General features: G+C 33.9%; 1 protein-coding gene across 1 annotated transcript in view; it reads right to left on the minus strand.

Annotated features, from left to right (window-relative positions):
- LOC118688171 (adhesion G protein-coupled receptor A3) overlaps positions 1 to 25,787 on the minus strand; it is a 252,313-nt gene that overhangs the window by 102,426 nt on the left and 124,100 nt on the right. The window contains exons 8-12 of the mRNA XM_036385594.1: positions 17,890 to 18,054; positions 14,209 to 14,407; positions 12,782 to 12,931; positions 10,031 to 10,192; positions 7,495 to 7,710 (exon numbers count right to left, since the gene is read on the minus strand). Coding sequence (XP_036241487.1) covers positions 7,495 to 7,710; positions 10,031 to 10,192; positions 12,782 to 12,931; positions 14,209 to 14,407; positions 17,890 to 18,054 — 892 coding nt within the window. The remainder of the gene's footprint in view (positions 1 to 7,494; positions 7,711 to 10,030; positions 10,193 to 12,781; positions 12,932 to 14,208; positions 14,408 to 17,889; positions 18,055 to 25,787) is intronic.

The following is a 25,787-nucleotide window of genomic DNA, read 5'->3' on the forward strand; positions in this document are numbered from 1 at the left end:
ACATCCTTTAGAAAGTTCCTACAACACAGCACTTACAGTGCCCTAAATACTACACAGAACATCACACAGATTAATTCCTCTATGTGCATAAAACCAAAACCCACTCAAAAATCTTTGATACATGACCTCATACACTGCTGCCTTTTCCTGAAGAGAAGCTCCAGCCAATATGGTCACTTTGACAATGAGAAAGGCTCTACCCTTGTGTGAGCACCTTTATACCACGTACAGGGTTTGACTCCTCCAAAGCAGCCTCCTCACCTGTGCGCTATTGACCATTCCCTTAGGTTATCACATACAGCTGGGGACTAAAAAAGCCAGGAAACAATCAAGAATTTCTAGGAAAAGAATCCACATTTAGGAAAAAAAATCCAGCAATATCATCTCCTAATAATCAATCTAAGCCAGCAAACCAACACTGGAAAAAAAAAAAAGAAAAGAAAGAAGAAAGAAAAAGCTTCTAAATGCACTTCCACAGTTACTAATATTATCAGTTTAGAAATTGGAAATGCCTTCTCTAAAATAAGCAACAATCAATTACCTAAGCAACCATGTAGTGAAAAAGATTTTGAGAAACAAAATGTAATTACTTATTGGATACTGATGCATGTTCTATTATGTAGCATCAATCATTCCCTGAGAAAAACAAAACAAACATTAAAAAGAAGAGTTTAGAAAAGAACAGTTGCAAATACTTAACTTATACAGGGAGTTCTATAAAAATGTTAAAAGTTTTTTGTTTATACCATGAGAAAGTTATGGGCATTTTATTTTATATAATGAGAAAATTGGGGGTTAAGTCCTCAAAAATCAATGCAGAACTAGGACTTGCATTTGTACTCAGTATTGTACATGGTCATTATTACCTTTGTACCATCAAGTACCATAAAATACGTTCCTTTATGGTACCTTTGTACCATAAAATACATTCCAACAACTGATGCTTTGTTTTATTAATTGTTATGGTGTCAGTGGGGTTTTGTTATGTGGTTTATCTTAATTAGTGTACACACTATTATTTAACAGCAGAATGCACATGAAGGAGTCTGATAGTTTATAACAAGGAAACTAATCTTATAATGCCCTTTGGGAAATCCCAAAGATAACTTTTCTGTAACAAGAGCAATGGTGCTGAAAATCAGAAGTCTGTTTTTCACTCAGCCATTGTGGATTAAAGAGTGGCAGCACATCTCCTAGATATATATTGACAGCATACATAAAATCAGTAGTATTCATGTGTTCAGGAACAGAAGTTTCTTTCACAAGAAAGCAAATGTGAATTCAAATAACACAATTTTAGATCAAATACAAGCTGCTAATTCTCCCAGTCTCTTTTTCCTTGTATTTATTAACTTCAATCTATTCATATTTCTTTTCACTTCTACAGACATACAAGTTTGAGCTCCAAACTGTGCATAGCATTAAGGGACAGTGACAAAATGGCTAGATGTTAAAATACATGATAAACCAATACAAGAATTAGAGAAACACTTCTGTACACCTAAGATAATTGACATTTTTCACACATGCATTAATAGTATTTGGGCACTGTTCTATTTTTCTCAACTTTCAGAAAGATCTGTAAGTGCAGGATGAACATCCACATAATAAAAGGCCACAGAAGCATGTACAGAGAAAAGAAAAAAGAAGGTATATTGAACACAAAACACCAAACTACAAACCTTGCAGGTGTCAGTCATACCAGGCACAAATATATGAAGTCACGTTTTGAGAAGGAATAATAGTAAGTGGTATCAATATAAAATTGTGATTTGAGCATATAAAATTGTCATTTGAGCATACTGGAAAGAGAAAGAGAGTTGCAGTTTTTCTTGTCTGGTTTTGATTTTGAAATTAAATCCTCTGATTACCTGAATGACAGATATTTCAACTTTTTCCATAGCTAGTACTCCGTGTATCATCTGAACCCACCTGCAAGCAAATTAACACTTCCACAGAAAATACTAGCTTATATATCATACTGCTAAATGTTTTTACTTATTTTTAGTTTTATTTTAAAACAAGTATTCCATGGCTGTAATAAGAGAGATACCAACAGCTATTTTTTGATAACTCTTAGACATTATGTCTAAGAATAAGGACAAATATTAAAAAATCCTTTTTTGAATGCAAAAATCTAGAATGAAGGTGATTATTTAGAATATTGAATAAATAGATATTGTATGTCTGGATATATATTAAAACCACTACAGGATTAAATTAGAACTATATATAAAAGATCTTTAAAAAGTAGAAAAAATGTAAAAGGATGAAGCAGGCAAAATATAACAAACTTAAAAATGCCTACATCACATTTAAGATATACCTTTGTGATAGTACCCACCTAATCACAGAGAAAAGAGAAACACAGTCCTAGATTAGTTATTGTAAAATCAGTTTATAAATTTACAACCAAGCAAACTCTCTTGTAAGTTACCAGGACAAATTTTCATATAATATCATTATCCAAGAGAGGAAGAGCAAAATGCTTTGCGCTCTAAGACATAGAAAGAAAATTGAGAAAAGAGAAAAATGGGCAAAAATTTTTTCCCAAAGGGAAGGGAAGAGGACAAATTCTGATGTACAACATGATATGCCTTGATCTGGATGTTTAATCTTTGTAAAATATTTTGAAACAAAATAGGCTTTGACAATAGGTATTCCAGCATTCTGCCCAGTGTTACTGTGTAATATGCAATACTTATAAAACTGAGAAACTAAGTTTTGTTTGCTGGTGTCCCGCTTACTTGGCAATTTTTTCTTTATTGTATGTTTTCTACAGTTGTGAAAATTGAAGCATGAGAAAAAAAAATTATAATTTTGTACTAACGTGTATGATACAACATACTCAAAGTTCATCATATTTGATGAGGAAAGTGCTGCAATAATCTGTAAAAAGCAATGAGTGCTGGGAAATCAGAGGCCATCACAATGGAAATGATGATGTCAACATAATTCATGTTATATTTATGATATCTATCAACCTACTGGATATTACATGCCAGAAAAAAAATACAGAATTAACCTAACAATATACTGTGACATACTGTAGGATAAAAGTATTTTGTTGACTATGTTGGATGGTATTTTCTTAATATGATGTATGTGGTTACTGAATATTTCAACGTGAATGTTCTCAACAGAAGACTGAAAAGTATTTGTTTTTAATGTAGCATGGAATGAAAAAAGATCTGGAGTAGGGAACATTTAGTCTGATAGACTGAACCAGAAACAATAATAGATATTTTCTGTGCAAATTACAGGAAGTATATTCATTTTGTATTACATTTTTCACAAATTCTATACACCATATGAATTCTGAATTTCCTGAGTTGATCTTGATGCACTGAAAAACTTCTGTACACATGCATTCTGAAACTGGGAGAAGGTATCCTAAAATGGGTGAGCAACCTCATGATATCAGTTACAATCATTTTCCCATTCACAATTCCTCTTTGGATTTTTAATTCTGTGTTTTATCCTACTCTCATCACTTGGTGGAAATCTTTAGGTTCTTTTCTCCATTCCTGGTAACTTTTACCTGTGAATTTACCATTATGTATACATTACATCTATGGTCGGACAATCAAAATTTATTTTATGCAAGACAAAACCGTTTCTTACATAGATTTTATATTTTCCAGTATGTATCTGAGACAAGAATATTTCTAAAATTGTGTAATATCTCAACATGGTACATGTACGTAATTGCAGGATTTTGTTAGTACACTTTAGAATTTGTTTTTGTGGCTAGCACGTCTGGTACCAATTTAACTTTTACCATTTCTTCCTATGGACACTACCTGTAATACAACCTGACAAATCCAAAGGTCAGTCTGGCTCAGGGCATAGAAGAAATAAACAGAATTGAAAAGTTGAATGGAATGCATGGAGACTATCATGAAGAACTCAAAAGTCAGGCATTACATGTGAAATTCGTATTATTGAAATTTTAAAACCTCACTTCCAATTAATTTGTGTGTCAGGAGAATAATTAAGATAGGAATAGACTTCTCATTTGACAAGCATTTTCAATGAAGCTGAAAGTATAAATTATGTTAAGAAAATACTTTCTTCAAAGTCAAAGCACAAATACCAAACTTCCAGTCCACCATAAACGGCACATTTCGTTGCCATGGTACAGGAAGTTTAAAGGTTCATTCTGTACTGAAGGAATTTTACTCAGTCAGAGGGTGGGTTAACTGTACAAGTCATTATTTTTGCACACTATTTTGCAGAATCAGGTTGGAACAGAGATCAGGTTCCAAGTATCCTTCAGGTCTGGTACCAAACAAGAACCAGACTCTGGATTTGTACTGAATGGCACTAAAATTTCATCAACTGTTCTCACATTGTCTGAGTTCAAATGTGCAGCAGCCTGGTTGGTGTGTGATCATCACTTCATTATTTTTATATCCGCAGACCACAGAGGATATAACTCAGCTCATGAGACAGAATAGTGCCCCAGAAGCATTCCTGTGATAGGATCTCAGCCTGGAAACCCAGGGTGGGAGCATCCCATTAAAGCTTCTTAAACAGAGAAGAAAACAACCAGTGTGTCAAAATACTGTAACAAAAATTCAGAATATATATTTGAGCTTTTTATTCCCCACCCAGTAGAGTCCAGCCAGGCAGCAAAAGCTCCCTACTAACAGCAAAAATGGGATTTAAGAGAAGGCATTTGTGTCTAAGTCCTACCACACAAAACTTCTGATCTGCAACAAGGATAAATGATTATTTTCAAACTTGCAGGTAGCTATAGAGTCAGAATTAGATTTAAAGATAAAAATTTGTGTATCGAACTGCAATAATATTTTAATTTAGGGTATCTGAAAACACTGCAAGTTGGTCTATAAACATATTTGAACCATAAGTGGATACAGATATATTTTAACAGCTATGTCCTGAACTTCTCTGAATGGTGAACCTCTTTCAGTGCTTTTAAATTATTTAATTTTCAAAGTCTATCCTTTTAAATCTGTTTTTTACTTTTTTATTTAAATTTTGATGTTACTTAACCTTTATGGGGCATTATATACCATAACAACCAGATCAGGTTAATTTATGTACAGAAAACCACTGTCTAAATATCTATCAATTTCCTACCATTGCCAGGGAAGATCACTATGAATAGTTACAAAAGCCTTGGTGGTATTCACAAGAAAGCTTGAGCTCACCCATATCGGCCTTCCCCCCTCTACTGCCCACACTTTGCTTCCTGAGGATTCACTTTTTTAATTGATTAGTGAAATTTCTTAGAAACACAAGATATAAACAATTGCTTTGCTCAGTGAGCAGATGACTGTACTATAAATTTGAAGAGGGCTACACTTTCTTGCACAAAAACATATGAATATTCTCTTTTAGTAGGCTTCTTAAGCAAATTTTCACATTTTTATTAGAAGTTAATTAAATTTGTGATTGCTACATCTACTTGGTGATTTTAATTAGATGTTTTTTCTTCTTCATTATTAATCCTATGCTAAATAGAGGAAGACTGTAAGAGTAATTTCAGCATCTAAGATGAAGTTCTAAAGGTCAGATATAATAAAAGAAGCAATTTTGACCTTAGAACAAATTCCCTTTTTTCCTAAACTTTGCACAGCACAATCAAGTAGGTTTACCTCCAATGAGCAAATATAGAAATAATTTTGCTAGTGGATGATGATAGAGAATCCCATTTTCTGTTATCAGTTACAATTCTACATATGATTTGCTTCAACAGTGAAGAAGTGTAACCAATTTCAGAGTGAATTAAGGGAGTGGTTAGCCTGAAACTTTCAGGGAGCAGTGAATTAAAACTTCTTGCTTTTCAGGATAAAGTTAAAGGAATATATCCAGTCTGCTTATTCCCCTACCACATTTAATACCTGAGTACACTTCCATGTTAAAACCTAAAGCCATGTAACAAATATTTAGCTGAGTCTATACTCTCCTGTATCGTGCTCTTACAATCGTTACAAATTCATATACAGGTGATAACTGGAGATCCACCTAATAAAGTCACTTCCATCAGAATATATATTACATACATAAAATGGCTTTGCATGGGAATAAGCTCACTTTCTCCTGACTTCTTTGTACCATCAGTAGAATTTCCCTTCTCTATATTAAAGTCAGGTAGGTTCACAGTATACAAGGTAAGATTTTATTCTGAGATTATTATGGTGACATTCTAACAACATTTTAGGAAGGGGCTTCAAATAACTGGTCTAACTTACTCTAAATATTTGACGAATGCATGCTGATAGAAAAGATGAGAAATTTGCAATTATGGTAGGATTTTTATAAAAGGAGAGATACACCATGCTTGACCATTCAACTATAAAGAGACTAATTTACTAAAAATGTTGGTATTCAGATTCTAAAGAAGTACAAAATATACTGGTGGAGCTAATAAAGTAAACTTTCCCATTCCTGTAATCCCATATATATTTCTATATCAATAATACTATCCCATACAATTCAGAGTGTTCCAGGATTTCTTCTTGAAGAAATCTTGTGTCTTTGGGATCTCTGACATTTGGGTTTCACCTTATGGATGGCAAAGTCATTGCTTTTCAGAGACACCTTTCTTTTTCCTATAGACAGATGTGTTCAAAGTGTTCAGAGGAAAAAAATGAACTCCATTAAAGGAAACAAATTTAACCTATTCTTCAATTATTAAGATGATTCCTTTTAGCAGAAGATCATGGGAGCACCATATAAGTGACTGCATAGTCCATATGGATTAAAATGCACCAAACTTCAATCAAAATATTTTCAAGTTCAATAAACCAGTAATATTATTCAGAGAAGCATCATTTTGTCATAGTAAATAATTCAAGAAATAAGCCTATTAAACTGAGATTCAGTTGGAGGGTAGCTGAAATTCAACACTAATACTTAAATTTAATAACATGCTCAGCCAAATACAAAATTCCATTTCCTGCTAGATCAAAATTTAATTGTTACACTTCATTATTTGATAACAACAGTGTATTCTATTAAAAGGCTTATTTACTATTTTCTTCAGCTACTACTCAAAAATCCAGCAAAACACTCTCCCTCAGCATGAAGTCCAGAAGATAGTGCAGTATTATTCATGAAAGTAAAGGTAATTTCCCTAAAAAAAATACATCTCTGCAATGTAAAACCCTGTGAGACTGCCTCACTAAAACAAGTATTTCCAAATTAATTTGAAGAGATTGTTTACACATAGAAAAGTTTGCACAACTGGACTCAGAGGTAGAAAAAAACAAGACATTCACTCATCTCTATTCACATCCTGCATTCTGCCTGATTATATTAATGGAATATTCATTAGTACAACAAAATATGCTACACTCAATACACCAGTTTAAGCCCACTTACATGCTGAAATTATTAACAAGTTTACAGTGCTAAGAACACATAAAATATTCATTTTACAAATCAGTATTCTGCATAAAGGTGCTACTGAAAACACTAAATAAATAAAATAGATAAGTTATATTCATAATCATACTGACTTACTCTGGTAGAAGAATTCACCAAAGAACCATCCAGATTGCCAGTGTTGCACTTGAAATTCAAATATAGATCAGGATTGTGATTTGCTTCCCATCTTCCCAAATCAGGAGTCATTGACTTGTCTGAGTTTGCAGATGTTTTCTGGTAGGCAGTGCAAGTCATTCCTGTGAAACTGGAGGGCTTGATCATGAAGGCTTCCAGAGCAATATTACGAGATACCTGTGAAAACATTGAGAATGGTTGGCACAAACCTATTAACCATACTTGCAACTGCACATGCATTGTGTGCTTACTGCATAAACTAAATAAATGATTGTGCATGTACACACACATACACACATATCTATGTGTATATATATATATTCTCTTGGGAAGAGAAAGAAAATAGAACTTTTTAAAAAATATGATACAGGATTCAACAACAGCATAGTGGGTTTGCTTCCATCTTTCCTTCTGAGATACATATATACACATAGGTATAGATCTCTTTCTGTCAGTTACACTAGTTATTATTATATCAGTTTTTTAATTCCATCATTATCAGCTTCAATGGAATCTGGAATTAAAGCAATAGAGTTATAAAGTGAACTAGCAACACCAGGCTTAAGAACTATTTAAAAAATTAACAAGGATGTGCTTTGTACCTAAGAAATGAAAAAGGAACCTTCTCAGCTATTTAGTGGCTGAGTCTTTTCACACATCTTGTTCCATGAGAGCATTGAACATGACTACATGGTTTCAAAGCAACACCGTGTTACAGGTACATTTGTGACCTATCCTTCAGCAAAGTGAAGTGTATGGAGATGGAGACTGCAGCAGAGTGCAGAGATGCATCTCTACTCTTAAACTAGTATTTTAATTTCATCACAGTGCATGGGACAAACAGCTTGTGTTATAACAGGTGGACTACCTTAGACTGGTGCCACACCGATAGGACAATATGGTTTCTGCTTCCAGGCACAGATTGTTTCCTCATCTGTGGACTTGGCAGTGCTGGATTAATGGTTGGACTCAAGGATCTTAAAGGTCTTTGACCACCTAAATTATTCTATGATTCAATGTTATATGGCTGACACCATTTATAGAGTTTCTCCTTTTTATCCCCCCTTTGGAATTGTACGAGAAACTATTGGCTACCTAAGCTGTGGGTGTTTATTTGCTGTTTTCTAAAATAAAGAAAGCTGATGCAATTTCTGTAAGACAGTTTCCTGGCTGGCCTCCCAAAGGAACAGATATGTTTGGTATTGCCTAAGATGAGACCAGAAATACTCCACAGCTTTTGTTTATTTACAAATTGCACTCAAGAGTAAACTACTTCTCCTACAAAAAACCTTAAGAAGCTAAAAGATAAAGCAAGGCAAAACAGTTAGTGACACATATTGAAGTCTGAGTACATAGAATTACTCTTTTCAGTAATGTCAACATCTTCCTGAAGCAGTGAAAGGGAAAAAACTCAACCTTTGTCACTTGACATTTAAAAGAAAGGCAAATATAAAACAACAGAGCCCTCCTAGCTGTCACATTGCAAAATACTTCTAAAAGTTACATTATTGTCACTATGCATTTAATATAAATACTTTTAGCAAATTTGATTCTTTTATGTAAATGAGAATTAAATAAAAAACTTCTTTTAAGAAACAGTCCAATATATTTTTGTGTCTGTTTGAAAGACCACTTTTCTAAAAACACAAACTAAGGCTATTATGCTATTTGGCTTCCTCTATGATTCACTTCAGTCTATAACTTCTTTTTTTTTTTTTGGTTGCTTTTAATTTTATGCATTTTTCCTGTGATTTACTCTGCGCCTGAACTCAGTTTTAAATAGTGGTTTTGTGTAAATGCAGTGGACAATTGAGAAAAGAATAAAGGTTGTTTAAGAGCAAGCAAGCAAACCAACTCAAGGAATGATAAGGCTTTAAAGTGTTTATCTAAACTTCTAAAAGGATAACTTTCAAGCTTCTGATTTGGATGTATTTCTGCTATTTAGATGTTGAAGCTGACAAGACAATGTGTTAGTCTCCAAATGAGAACCTCTCAGTATCCAAGTGACACATTTGTGTAGATGGAGGACAAGGAGTAAAACAAGTATTTCTAACAGGTACAGTGTGCTTCTAAAAAAACTAAAACTATCCCCAAATTGGTAATGTTTAAGACATGATAGACCTTTGTAGATAATCTTCTAAATACTTTAAACAATAGTTGTTCAGAAGCCTCTTGGTAAGGCATATTAAAATCTTCCAGATCCAGGGAAGGATCTTGTTGTCTTTTATGGTCTGAGATGTTGCTGTCAGTCACTCATTCAACTTGGACCTTTCAAAATAAAACCATGCACTATAGTGGCTTTAAAAATAGAAAATGAATGAATAGTAAGAACATTAGAAAGATATTGTTGTGAACACTATATTGTCACAATAAATAAAACTGATCAAAGAAAACCACTTTTTAAAACCATTGTTTATATTTTAAAAATATTTTGGTCTTGCAAATAGAATTCAAGAGAAAAAAATCTTACAAAACATTTTAAAATTTTTTGAAATACCTTTGATATCACTTGAATCTTGCTGGTCAGTATGTGACTTGCAATCTGTTCCACACATCGTACAATCCTGGTGCAGGCTTTGTCTTCTTTTTGAGCCATCCACAACACGTGGTCATCCACCAGCATTATATTGCTGGCAATCTCAATAAGAGCATCCCCAATCTGGAAGAGGGAAAAAAAATAAAAAGGTATTGTCTGTAAAACTCAATAACTAAGAAAAAACAGATAAGGGTACAAATGAAGGCAGGCACATTATTTCTCTTGGTAACCATCATTGAAAGACAGTTTTGATTTTATAAAAAGTTTAAATAGATTGAAAAAGAAAAACCAAGAAAGGAAAAGTGCAACTCACATCAAGGAAGAGCTTTTTAATTCACAACTTTAAAGCTTATCTTCTAGATATACCAGACAAATTGAGTCATCTCATCTCAATAAACAGAATTCCAGAATTATCACCCTCTTTCATAAACTAATTAAAATTGGCCATGCCCTTCTAAAGAACTGCTTCATGTTTAATCAAAGAACCTTGAGGGGGAGGGCATGGGGGGAAGGGAAAAAAAAAAAGAGGAAAAAACATATTTGAAAGGCATCTTTGTTACATACATAGTGGGGTAATTTTGAGATATAGCTCAGGTGTTGATATAAACTTAGATCATCTCATGAGCCATAGCTTTGGTAGGTTTAATTCACACTTGTGCCTAATCCAAAACAATAGATCTTTGTTTTGCCAGGCAACATTTTACAGATTTTGGTAACTGTGTGTTTGAAATTTTATTAGTAGTTACATTTAGAAAGAATAAATATCACTGTGAATATTTTCTGTAATTATTTCAAGCTGGAATAAAAATGTTTGCTTTTTAAAATTCAAAAACTTAATTTTAGTAAAATTTCAAAATTAACATGACCATGGTACCAATATATTTGAAGGCAAAGATATGGAAAAGATATATCCAGTTGTCACAAGTAAACCTGAATGAAAAGGTATATAGAAGAGAAAAACAACTGAGAAATATTGCTAAAGAAAAGTTCAAGAAGCCAAAAAAGTCACGCTAATAGAAACAGAAAAATAAGATAAATACACACATGATTCAGTGGAAAGGAAAATAGAAATTCAGGAATGGTGAAAAAGATTTAAAAGATGGCTGAGGTTATGAAGTTAGTTCTGCATTTTCAATAAAAACAAGATAAATTTCTCATGCATTGCAAAGGAAACAAATAATGAGACTACATGTGAAATTTTATGTGACTCTTCCTGAAATATTTAATCTATTTTTGAGAACATAATTACTAGATAATTCTAGATGGCTTTTGACAATGTGACAGAGTTATTGATAAAATGAATAATAATGAATCACATTAAGAGTCTGGAGTGATTTATGAGAAACTATAAAAGCAAACACCAATCAGCTAGGCAGTAACTTACTGAGGGCAGAACAATAGTCTATAAATATACAAAAGGAGAGAAATAAGAAAAGGAAGTAATTTATACTATAATTAAGTGCATTAACGAAGAGTAAAATCAAATCACTGAAAATACAAAAATTTGCACTATTATGCATGTTCAAATTTCATAGGTGCTTTTGTACTTTGTGAGTGAGAGCTAAGAAATGGATGCTAGTTGAGAACTCAATGGATGAGGACTCTAGAAAAAGATGGAGAGAGGTAAAGGAAAAGAGAGAAAAATTAGGAAAAGTGTTATAAATTAAGAAAATAAGGTATTACTAAATCAGAGACGTAGATGTAAGTGATGGAGATAGAGATGTTTTGATACAAAAAACAGCAGAAATGAAAACCTATTTGAAAGGTGGAAGAAGTCAATTAAAAGATTAGAGATAGTACTCAGCTTTAATGGAAAATACATCAGTGCTAGAAAAACAAAGAGCCTTTATGGCAAATCCAGCTGTTTCTTTTGAATGTCAAATTTTTGTTTTGTCAGAAAGCAGTAAGATCTTATCAGGATTCTGAGCTGAAATAAAGTTGCAGCTTTGAAACATGATTCTTGGAGAGCACTTAATAATATACTTTGGATCTAGTGTATTATGGTGAAATTGAAGTTGGAGACTTTCTCATATTGGCACTAAAATGTTAACTGTTACAATTCCCAGAGCCAGAATGGAATGAACACTGCCAAACCAAAAGAAAACATCATGTGGTCAAAAATTACAGTTTATCAAATGTTTATGCAAGTAGTTACTCTGAAAATTAACAATAAAAAAAATGTGATGAACATTTATGTTCTCTGTAAAAAACTACCTTCCCCATAGGGTTTGCATAGTTCTGATTAGACTTTGCTGCAAAAATGGCATATATAATGCTGAAAGATTCTGTAAGAAGTTGCACATAAAGACATATTATCTTTTCTTTACAAGTGATACCACCTTTCAAAATTCAGTGAAAACCTTCTGATAAAATGGAGAAAACAAAAGAAGCATGTGTATCTCCAGTGGCCAGCCAGAGTCCATTCTAACATGTTAGCCATGATAGAAAATAAACTTAAAAAGAAATTTAATTAAGTGGCTCATTAAAAAAAGGTTTTATTCCTAAGCAACAATGCCCTTGTCATCAGCGAAGAAGACTTAGTTTCCTTTTTGGCACAAAGAGACACATCACAGTTTATGCAGAGCATTTGCAATCAGCAATCAGTTTTAGAAGCTACTCTTCACTGTGTGCCCGCATACATTAAGAGCAGGGCCACAGAGAAGACTTCACTTCTAACTGATACTTTTTTTCAGCATAGAGGAGATATCTTACATCTTCAACTTCATCCACGAAGACAATTAACTTTTCCATTATATAAGCCAAATATATTACATCCATTTTATCCGCAAAGAGGGAAGCACCTCTTGTGTAGGCTGTCAGCTGGCGGGAAAACTCCAGCACGGTTGTCAAATTGATGTGCATCTGAAAATACATTAGAATTGTTAGCCTTAATAAATCAGCTATCTTCATTCTCTTTAAAAACTGGAGATCACATCCATTGGTATAATGCCTGCCATAATTTCACATGGGTTTACGTGCATCAATATGCCATGGATATACATTTCAGGGGAATATTCAGGCATATGAATGTATTTTCAGCCTTAGGTCTTAGATTTCACTGCTGTTATCTGAAGACACCACCACAATTTTTGAAGATTTTTCTCTACATTTCTAGACTGTAACTATCTGGCCTCATAAAATATACCAAGCTACTTACCTTGCCTTGCCTCTATCTCTAGACCTTCATGAAAACAACAGTGTCAGCAAGGGTTCCTATACTCAGTGGCACATTGTGGGAAAACAAGAGAAGTTCACACTAGCTGTGAAGAAAATCTTTCCTGCTGTAAGTGTAGTCAGGTATTTGAACAGGCTAACCCCAAGAAATTGTGCAGCCTCCATCCTCAGAGGTTATAAAGTCCTGAGTGTCTAAAGACCGTGAGAAACCCAACCTCACCTCATTGCTTACAGGAGAACAGACTGGATTCTAGACATCTCACTAATCATTTTATTATTATTTTATTATTATTTTATTTTATTACATTTTATTACTATTATTGTAATTGCAATGGCTCTCTTAATATATTAATTACTCTTATTTATGAACCCATTTGAAAACAAACTTTCTCTGGCCTTATCTAGCACTACTGATACTACCAGGGAAGAAATGGTCAAGGAAACTGAAAGTTGTAAAATCAATAGGGCAGTTACATGTCTGGGCCATCCTCCACAGTGTTTCCTGTTACATTCTTTTTTTCTCATTAATTTCTATACATCTACTTTTTCATCTCATTCTTTTACTTATCCATAAGAAACAATTAAGGTACTGCTTTTTTTGAAGACATCAAAAGAGGAAAGGAACTTCAGCTGATGAAACTGATACGGGACTCCACAAGAAATGAACATCTTTCTGGAAAACCACATGAGAGGAAGGAAAGTCAAGCACTGATCACCCTGCCAACATTACTAATAATCATCTAGACTCTAAGCACCTAATGGAAAAAAGCATTAAGGTAAAGGTAATGCTGCACACTTGTTCCTACTAAACTTCCAATTACCAACGAAACAAATGGCTGTCTCTCAAGTAGAGCATTTTGTTAAAAGTCCATCAATCCCAAACTTATGGCTGAACTGACATTTCTTGCAAGCTATTCAACAAACTCAGTACTAGAGAAGGGGAGCCTTGGATTTCAAACTGTTACCTGACTAAAAGCATGAAGAACTTGAGTGATTTCTTGTGAATAAGGACATTCAGAGTAGTTTTCTTCATCCCAGCGTCCAGTTCGGTTACATTTGCGCCACGCCTTTGCCTCTTCTGCACCGTTGTGAAATGCACCAGAGTTAAAAGAATACTGGAGACAGGGCTGGTAAGCAGTTATCCCAGCCAAAGTTTTGGGCCACCTAGAAACACCATGGTAGTAAAAATTAAAATGCAAAAGGCAACTTACAATATATATATATATATTGTATATATGTATATATATGTATATATATATATATATATATATGACCATATATGTATATGGTCATATATATATATATATATGACCATATACAACAAAGTAAAGTGGTATATGAGAAAAAAAGGCTATTTTAACTTTTACTTCAAAATGTTTTATAATTAATTACTTTTTTCCCTTGGAAAATGTCAGAATTATACAGGTTCAAGTCTAGCTAGTCACACATTTATTCTGCATTAATTCCAGGAAGGTGTTTAGTGTTAAGGAAAAAGATATGGTTGGTGTTTTTGCTACATTAATGTCTGTAGACTGCAAAAAGCAGAGCAGTAAGTACATGAAGAAAAAGAAAGCCAAAAAACCCCAAAAACCCAAACTCTATTAGTAAATGCTCTTAAAACTAAGGGCCCAAAAAATACCTGACAATCTCTGCTTTGCATTTTGACCCACCACTAAAAAGCCTTGAAAAAAACAAAAAGTCCTGAGACAAAATGTCTCAGAAAACAGTGTACAAGATTTCAGCAGAGATCACGTGTCATGAAGGAGGAAGGAACCAGCCCTCAAAAATTAGCTATTTAGGTATACATGATTTATGTAGTATGATTCCAAAACAGTCTTTGAAAATAAACTAAATCAAGAGCAGTCAGAATTCTATTTAGCTGATTGGTCTGTTAGGAAACACACTTTCTGTGCATAGAAAGTGTTTTTCTGCTGAATTCTCTAGAATGGCACAAGTGGATCTATTTCTATAGATAACAAATCTACGGTCATTTACAGCCTAGTGTGGACATAGCAGGATCAGGTAATTGGTAGAAATCAAAGAAAGCCATAAGCATATCATCAGCAAGTCAGCAGGTGTGGGAAGGATATGGTTCTTTAATTGCACTGATCTGATGAATGAACCAAATAAATCAGAAAAATATTCTGCCTTTCAATGAAATTACAGCTTGGCAATCAACCTTTCCTCAAACAAATGTATTAGCTCCTCCAGTTACACAATGCACATTCAATTGTACATTGTTACATAATATACTTGAAGGGTTTTGGACTGTAAAAGTTTTCTTCATTTCAAAGAAAAGCTAAGAAGAAAAATACTTTTATTTTTCATAGCTGTCACTGAAAAAAATCAATGTGTGATGTAAAAACAGTCGATTAAAAAAAACGGATCATGAAAGAAGCTTTCCCAAAAAATCAAAATATGTAAAGTAGTACATAGAGCATATAGTATCATAGAGGACGTTTGCCTCTGGGAAGGAATTATTTTTAGTAAAAAATTTGCATTAATGCAATTGGGCCACACTTACTGGCAACTTACTTCAAAAGTGAAACTAAAGAGATAATTCTGAGCCTAGCATTGTCACAGTGAGCAGAATCCAGCCTTTATGACTAGGAATGATAGCATATAGCAACATTTTCATTTGCCTTTCAGAATAAGCTTACAGCATTCTATAAAACAGCAACCAAAAAAATAGGTAGAATATGGCCATGATAGAGAAAACCTCTTAGCAGAAAAGGCCAGTTTATTCTGACTCTCTAGTGCCTAATTCTTGCTGCAGTTACACAATTATAAATACCACCTAGGCTGGACCACTGAAATAGCCACACTCTCCTAACAGTTGATGCTTTTTTCCCTTTCTTTTGCCCAATAAAGGAACAGTTCTTTCTAGTTTTGCCTTTGTGATTCAATTCTTTCTACTTCCATACTTGTTATGTTACCAAAACTTCAAAGACCTTTGTAAGAAAACTTGCTGGTGTGAAAGCTCCATCTCTGAGGATAAACCTTTGAACAATTTCAAGCGTTAATGCTGAGTTGGAGCCTCATAAATTCTCTACTATTTTAAATTCATTCTCTCAAATGCCAAAAGAACCTATGGACTCAGCATCCTTTTGATGTACATTTTAAAAATAAATTTATATGGATTTCTAGGAAGATGATCAATAGGTTGAGAAATGTCCACTCTTGTTCTTTTGATTTATATAAAATGACAAAAATGCCCCTGGTGTTAGTTTGTGCAGCATGAAGATTTATATATATTTATTTATGGAGAAAAGGATGTCATTTTAAGGCAAGAACATGAACTTCATAGAGTTGCCATCTAAAAGATTCAGTATGAGCTTTCTGATACGAAGCATATATTTTTTTAAAGATCTAATGAAAACCTATTTCAGCATATCCACTATGAAAAAGCACAATTCCAGTTATTGTGATGACAAAAAATCTATAGCTAAGATTGTCAAAGGTCTCTAATGAAATTTAATCCATATATATGCATTGCCTCAGCAATTTTGCCTCAATGAAAGAGGCAAACTTGCTCGTACTGAGGTTAACACATAATAAAATAGCTTTGTAGTAAAGAGAAAACAGATTATTTGAGTAGGTTTTTATTTCCACTTCTTTCTAATTCAATCCTTTACTTTTATTCAAATACAAGAAATAGTACAAAAAGCCTTTGGGCTTTTAAGTTTTAAAGGTAACCTGAAAATAAATAGAGGCTTTCAGGTCAGAAATATTCACAGAAAATTCTGCTATTTAAGAAAGACATCTTTCTTCTTCCACTTTCCTTTCATTATCTATTCAAGCTGAATTATCATTATAATTCATTTGGTAACAAATTACTGTCTTGATTTCTCAATGGGATTGCCATCATACATCAGTCTTATTGTCAAGCAGGTTTTGTTTAAGAGCTTTGTGCATACCATTGGTGTATTTTAGAGCTGACTGAAAACAATACCAAATTCCACAGAAACCTTTTCTTCTGATTAAAATTATTACAATTTTAAAAAGCCCAACAGCATATGTAGATAAAAGTAATGATGAAGCAAAAGCTACATTTACTCTACAAAATCTTGCAGCTCCTAAGATTCAGATAGAAGGACAGATGTATTTTGTAAGCATGTGATATACTGGTAGAACTTTGTGTCCTTAAGCTCACCTCATACAATCTATTTATTTTACTAAGTGTTACTTTCAATTTTGATCCTCTTCAGTGAAATATTTTACTAACAGTCTCATGTCATTTCTTACCTCTAATCTCAGTTGAACAAAGCCATCAGAACCTGAACAGATTTAAAAAAGTAAAGCACTGAAGATTTAATCTTCCTAATGCTTTAATGCAGTGTTATCATCTTCTACAAAGACCAAGAAAAATTTTTAATCTTCTCTAATTTATCTAATTTCCTAAAACATTTCCATAATGCATACTGAGGAATTAGATTTCCTGACTTTCACAAACCACTGCTTCTCTTGAAGCACTAGGTCCCATTTCTCATCAAAATCATACAGTGCTCTCCCCTTCCTACCATATTATATAAAAATGACAACTAAAATAAGTGATTTATAACTGAGACTGAAGTGTCATGTAAGCATGAATATGGTCTGTACCTCCATTAGTATATGAAACACACTCCGAACCCAGAAAGTCATACCTGAAATCTCCCTTGTTGTTAATAATTCTTTCTGCAGGGCAGTAGGGAGCAGCTGTTTCAAGTACCACAATTTCTACTTTTTTAGTGCTATTTCCATAGGAATTCTTGACTAGACACTCCCAATCTCCAGTTGCATCAATGTCAATACTGGATAGGATAAGTTCACTAAAAAAATAAAAGATTCATCATTTTATACACTCAATTATACAGATATCAAGTCACTGGTTTTCTGACATTAACTTATTTTTTATGAAAATATCAGAATGGGGTTTGGTCTATGATATCAGAGGGTCAGACAGTATGGAAGTGGTAGTAAGCTCTTAGCAGCACCAATTTGTATTGACTACTCAGGTAGTAACAGGCTATAACACAAATCACAAATCATCAAAAAAGAACATAAACTATTTATCAAAGCCCATTCTGTTTTCCCCAGGTATTACAGAATATTTGGTTTGTTGCCTAACCAAGCACTTGGAAGTCAGAAAGGCATTTCAAGTGGACCGCACAACCAACCCACAGAGAATGGGTTTGCCTTCAGCTGTGATTACAGATCCTGAGGCACTTTAGCACCAGAATCTGGCACTCTGCTATCAGGGGTAGAATATTATTCAATTACTCTAGATGTCATAGACCAAAAATAATGCTAACTACTGCATTTTAAGTAGGTAACACATTATATCTTAAATCTGCCATGGGGCTGGAAATAAATTTTGCTACAGTTTTAAACAAATTACAGCTTTTGAAAGCAGTTGGGAAGGGAAAAGAAGTAGCATTTATCTGAAATATCTACTTTGCTTTACAGAAATGACTTGTCTTTGAATATGCCTTGTGGTTTAGACAATTAAAAGTTATGTGGGAAGAAACGCAGTGGGGTGAGAGAGAATGTACACTATAAAAATTGAAGGACTGAATTAACAGTTAATACATTTGTTTCAAATCTGTATTTAAAATAAAACCTGAAAAATTTACTTGTTGCCTTTAGCAGTTTTTTTGTAGAGCCTGAAATTTTGAAAGATGATTTTCTCAAGAACCTACTATGGGGCTGTCATCTAGGGCCTCAGAAAACAAGTAAACCACAATAAATAGCCTTTGATTTAAGATAGTTGTTTCAGAATTTCAGATATTTCTCCAGATATTCAGTGAAATTTATTATTGAATAGTAACTTTAAAAATATCACATTATTCCTATTTATGATGGCTTTGAACTCCAAGTGCCTTGTAACCCCCCTATTTCATTTTTACAATGAATTCTAACATAGTTTTATAGCAAAAAATATAGAAAAAGCATTACTAGCTGTTCTCAGATAGTAGCTCAGTATTTTAATGTCAAAAGAAGCAATTGTTCTCTTAAGAAGTCTCAGGTGAATAGCCCAGTAACAGCAGCCTCTCAGCTAATTTTTAATACATCTTTTTGCATTCAGGGAGAAGTACTTCACAGAAATTAGCCAGTTTAAGAATGTTTTAATTAAATATTATATTTCATACATCACAACAATCTCACATCATTATAGACAGTTAAGAAAGATCATATTCCTAAAGTTTATAAAAACAATTATGCATAAAGCTTTTTCACTGAAAGAAAAGGCAGAGGTTATATTCACTTGTGGCATCAAGATGTGGAGACTTCAAAAATGAATAGAATGTATGATAGTTGTGCTGATCTTCTGATATATTTTCTAGAAAATATCTACAACTATTGTTAATTATAAAAATGTGATAAAATTGGAAACAATGATGATGATGATAGGTAAATAGCATATTTCAGCTTACTATAAATTTAGAATTAATCAGTATGCTGATAAATAAATATAAAGGGTACATATTCCATTTATTTAAACTGCTGAAATGTGTTCTGATGTAAATGTATCTGCTGCTTAACAGGTCTCCCCTCAGTAGATGAAGTTTCCTAGACTCAGAGACAAATATTTACTGATACACCAGCCTTGTTTCTGATACTAACGCAATACTTGAACACTGGTTCAAATTATCTCAAAAGACAAGAAATTCCTCACATTCACACTTTTAATCTTCTATTGCCCTTTCTTCAGATGGTGATAAAAAACAAGCCAGAATAGGTTTATGCAATATAGTGCCTAGATCATGAAATTGTCTTCTGAATTGCCATCTGGCCACTGTAAATGATGCATTCATTTATATTCCTCTTGGAATATTTTGATAGCAAGCCCAATGGTGAAACTGTTCATTTACTTACCATCTGGATATGACAAATGATAAATTGATCTTATATCTCTGGAGAATTTGGGGAACTGAATTTAAAAAAAAAAATCTTTTAATACTCAAAAAAAGCAGTCAGCTTGATCCTTTAGCATTCTCTCTGCTTATAATCCTTGGAGACTTTGACTTCACAGTCCTGGCAGACCAGAAGGAAGGGGTGGGCCTTTCCTGGTTATAGAATTTTAAAACCCTATATCACAAAGTTTTCTAGTAGGTCAGTTACATAGTTTAAGTCTTGGCATGGTTGCATAAGCATGCCCAGAGACTCTCACTCATAGTCAAAAGGCATTCTTGATCTCTCTTGGCAATGGCAACAAGTCTTGGATAAAGGCAAGAACTCTCCCATAACCTGAGAACGTGGCAGGACTCTGATTTAGGAGCTTGACAAAACCTCAAAAGAATTAATAGAGGATGGCTCCTTTGGCTGTATTCTTTCCTTGACTATCCCATCTCACAGGAGCTAATAAACATCGGGCCACAAGTGCCAACAATTTTGCCCCAGCTATGCAGCTTTCCTAAGGATGGAATATGAGTCAACAAGCATTCCTACGCCCTCTGCATTAGCAACCACATCCCACTCCTCAGCAGTATGACAGTTGCCACTTTTCAAGGAAATTTCAACTTTCAGGATGAGAAGAAATGGCCTCAAGTTGCAGCAGGGGGAAGGTTTAGATCAGATATTATGAAAAGGGTGGTCCTGCATTGGAACAGGTTGCCCAGCAGAACTGTGGAATCATCTCCCAGAAAGTGTTCAAAATACCATGTGGATGCAGCACCTGGGGATATGGTTTAATGCTAAATACTTGGCCTTGATGATCTTAGAGGATTTTTCAAACCATAACAATTCTGTGACATTCTATGATGATAAAATTAAGTCAGATATTCATGAGATGGTATCAAGGCTAATTGAATAGGAAGACTGCTGCCTGATGAGAAAAGAATGACTAGCAGGCTTTTCTCAACTTTCTCTTTGAAATTACAGTGACCCTCTCATTAAAAACATTTAAAAGAGGAATGAGAATATACATGATTCTTTTTCGTACTGGGAAATTTCATGCATGGTAGAATTTCTTTTTACAAATGTGATGATTGACATATTGAAAAATTAATTAAAATGTACAGCTGATGCAATTGCATGAAAAAGTTGTTCTGATATTCAACTGAAGCCCGTGGCATTTGTCATTACAAAGAGAGGAACCATAATACACACGGAAGCCATAGTCATGTAATCAAGTAACCTATGACAATAGAGTTCTATTTGAGGCATAGTTTTGCATTGCTACAGCTATGCATAACTAATTAGACAATCAGAAGTAGGTCTCATTATGCAGAGTTACTCAGCCATGTCCTGAAGAAGTACTATAGCGACATTTACTGTACGCCCCAGCAGTCATCTGCATGCCAGGAAACAAAGTAACAAATAAAGAAGGGACTTTAACACCATGCTTTGATTGGCTTTCCACAAGAAATACTTTCAAGTCTGACTTGAGTTTCTGTAAGATTTAGGAAGAACCAATTGGTCTTCCTGCAGGAAAATAAAAATTATTGACTCTAACTCAGGAGACATTTAGGTTTTCTCATATTCTTCTTCAGACAGATAAATAGCTAATGTGTTCCCACAGTTCAGGCAGAAGGTCTGCACAACATGCCTCCAACCCATACCACCTTAAATTATTAATACTAACATGCAATTTAAAAAATGAGTGTTGGTCTCCAGAGTACAGTGCTGCTCGCAATACAGCCTTTCACAGGGGACATAAGGTTAAAACATGGAAAATGAAGAGAGAATCTGTAAATCAAGGCACTTGTCTGAACTCAAATTGCTAGTCTGATCTCTCTGACAAAATTAGTTATTTACCCTTGAAAGAAACAGCTTTAGAAGGCTGATGGCCTTTGAAGTAGACTTGTGTCCAGGCAACAGCGAGAAAAAAAGGAAGATGAAAGTTGGTATTCATTTTATGCAAGATGTCTAGCAAGTATTTTCAGGTGTAATCAATTTCTCATACACAGAGGTAATGCAATACACATCTTTTTTTTTTTCTTTTGATTGCATATAAAGACAAAGCTTAACTTACCATTTAATACCATCTGTGGGTACCCAAGAAATGTTATGTGCTATAACATACTTTTTTCTATAGTTTAACTATCAGCTAATTTGTTCACATTCTAGAACCATGACAAGAGTTGGAAAGGACCTAGATTTAATAACAATATACTAACAGAAAAAAAACCAAAACAACAGAGGGAAAAAATCACAACAGACCAAATAAAAATCTACTTCAAAAAAAAATTAATATTACAATTTCAAATTATTTTCCAAATGCATATTACTTTCACATGATACAAATGCAGAAATAAATTATGTAATGAACATTTTATGGGCTGATTGATATATTAGGGTTAGAATACTGACCTGTTTTACTTGCCCACTTGGAAGAAATTTGGAAAGATCTAAAAAGAAGGTAGGACAGCAGTTTCCTATATAAGAACTTCAGGAAAGATGTCTATTCTTTCTCAGTATTTGGTGTCTCTCTTATAGTGTAAACTTTATTTTGTAATGGCCAGGAGCCACTCAAGCACAATACCATAAACAATTAAATATAGCGGGGGTTTTATCCTGCAGGGAGATAAGGGAGGGGAGAGGAGCTATTTTCATGGAATTCCAGCATATTAATGGGAATATGCCCTACAATACATTCTCAATAGTGAGCAGATTGAAATATATGAAAATTAAAAAGTAATTCAGTTGTTGTTTTAATATTTCTATCAAGTGTTTCTTTGTAGAAATTGTTTGCTTCGCCAATGTTTAGGGTGGTTTACCTGGCACTGGATTCTGGATGTATGTCATAAATGCTCTGATATGCTCACATTTGGCTCACAGATTTACAAACTACTGCCTAGACTCAGAGAAAATGTATAATTCTATCTAACACTGATGTTGACAGGAAAAGTACTTTAGAAAAAGGCAGCCCTGAGATGTTGACTCCCAACTGCTGCTACAGTGCAGCATGTCCTCAGCTGTGTAGCTGCAGCTGTTTGAAGAGCCACATTAAAATCATTCTGGCCTTAAAAAGTCAAAGCAAAACCCTCTGATTCTCCCTTGTGGGGGATAAAGCATCAATTTTTGTTCTTACTACTGAACATTTCAGAGTTGTGGCTGGATAGACCCATATATAGCTGCTGGATATAAGCAGAGATGGAAACGAGAGGTGAAAATTTAGTGAAAGGCATCTTAATCTTGTCTCAACACCAAAGAAAGTATATTTTTGTATCAATCTTCAAGGACCCCATCAAAATGTTTTTATAGTTCTAACTAACTATATTTCTAGGGTATTTTAATTCTAGCAGCCAAAATACTTATATTTTTTTTTTTGTGAAAATACCTATTTTTCAATCATGTTTCAATAAGCACTTACCCAAATTAAGCCTAAAGGTTTTATGATACAACTCTTAGGTAGTGGTCTATTACTTTAATGACAGAGGGTATCACGGTTGCTGCTTTTGCTTTTCATTGTATCAATCTCTCCACAGGTTATACTTTAAAATATTCCCCACACCGATTAGTAATAAAACTGTCATTGATTTTATTCAGGTAATTGAAATATTTTTAGATAAAAGACCTAAGTTTAATTAATCTTCCAAATTAATTCACAAGAAGGTACTCTTAATCTCACATTATGAAATCCTTACCCTGGGCATTTAATAATATTCTGCAATAATTTAAAATATTATCTTCCTATCTGATATAAGAGAAGACTGCTGGTGCAGTCACTTCTGTCAGCAGTTCTTTTCTGCCTCCAGTGCCTGAAATGAATTGTATACCATTGCCTACAGGCTTTAAAGTGACCTCAAAATAATACAGAAATATTGATTTACAATTTAAACTGTTATTTTGCTTCATTTGTTTCCTAACTCCTTGACAGCTAAAGGTCAAACTGGGTCAATTAGGTAAAGCAAAAAATATCAGCACTGAACAATTTCTGCTTATCTCCCTGGATTTCTCAGTGTGACCCATAGCAGCCCATCTCCAAAATACTCGTGCAGCAGAACACAAAGTGATTATAAAATATCTGCATTTCTGAATCAAGTTACTTGGATTTGTTCTAATCTTGTTAATCTTGTGCCATCTCCAATATTCTTCCATGATTTGGTACATATCTGAACTTTCAGTCAAGTGTCCAACCTACCAACATCCTTATCAGGGATTTTCAGACTGTTTTTTTAACTAGGACCAGTTCAAACCACTGCTGCTTGCTTCATGTCTTTTCCAGATGCATTCCTGCCCAAACTGTTAACAAAGTTTAGGGATCATCTCGGTCATTACATGCCTTGAATTTCTGCCTTTCACACAGAGGTCCTGGAAGCATTTTGTTCTTTCTTATAGGAGGTGTCTGCCTGTATCTCAAACTTGCAATGATACCACCTGTCTACTCATGGAATCAATTTCCTTTCTCTAATCATATCTTAAATAATCTTTATACTTCTAGTGAAACTGCCTCAATCAAGCTCCTAATTCTTTACTAATACATGCAGTGATAATTTCAAACAGTAAAAAAGTATTAATTGGACTCAACCTCCTGTTTGGATAACGTTAATTATGATCAAAAGTTTCAAACCACAATATTCAATATGTCTGAAATTTTTTTGTACCTTCACTATTACAAGTGGACCCTGATTCAAAATTCTGCCTTTCTTCTGCACATTTTTGAGATTTTCACATAATCATACACCTCTCATCTCAAACACTATTATTTATTTCATTATGTACTTGGCAGTGGCTACTGTCACAATGTAAAGAAGCACTTAGACGATTTTTAACAGATTCTTAAGCTTAATATTTTTTTAAAATTAAAAACCCCCACAAAATAAAGTGGCTTTGTCAACCATTTTTAGAAGACTGAGATACTTAGCACAGAGTACAATAGAAAAACACAATTTTCAGGGGATCGAAATTCAGTCCTAAGAAACTGTATTTCCAGTGGCAAATCCATCTACACAACAAAAATTACACCTGAAAATAACTTTTGATCCTAGCACCTGTTAGCCTAGGTTTAGTTGAGAGCATGTTGGTTTCTCCAGCTGCAGCTCTCCTTTTTATGGGTTCTTAACTTTCTTCACAGTTTAATGTTTTCAGAAGGAGCACTCATGGACTGTAATGGTCCCAGAGCAGCTATTAGAGCTGTCAGGGCATAAGCACTGTTAAACACTCTACACAAGTATTTGCAGACTAGAAATAAAAAGACTTCCAAATTGTCATTATATTCTTTGTGGTAAATTAAGAAACTTCTTGAAAATTAAAGTATCTCTGCCACTGTGGAGTTTCTTGGTTCATAGAACTACAATAGTTTCTTTTTCTGGTTTAATATTCTAATAACTGTCCTGCTAGCTTCTCCAAACACTGAAAGGGAAGAGTGAGGAAGCTGGGAAAGATGCTGCAGAGAATCCTACATGACCTTCCTTCTATGTGGTTTCAGGGACATCAGAGAACCAGAATGTGTTGAGTTAGAATTGCTGCTTATTATTGAACTGATATAATATTCCAGGCTAAAGAAATGAGGCTGCCTTCATGGAAGCACCATTAACAAATTCAGCTAGATCCATTCACAAATGATAGGAAATTAGTCCCACATCATATGTATATTTTCATATATGACTATGACATT

This window comes from Molothrus ater, chromosome 8, assembly GCF_012460135.2.
Source record: "Molothrus ater isolate BHLD 08-10-18 breed brown headed cowbird chromosome 8, BPBGC_Mater_1.1, whole genome shotgun sequence".
Lineage (NCBI taxonomy): Eukaryota > Metazoa > Chordata > Aves > Passeriformes > Icteridae > Molothrus > Molothrus ater.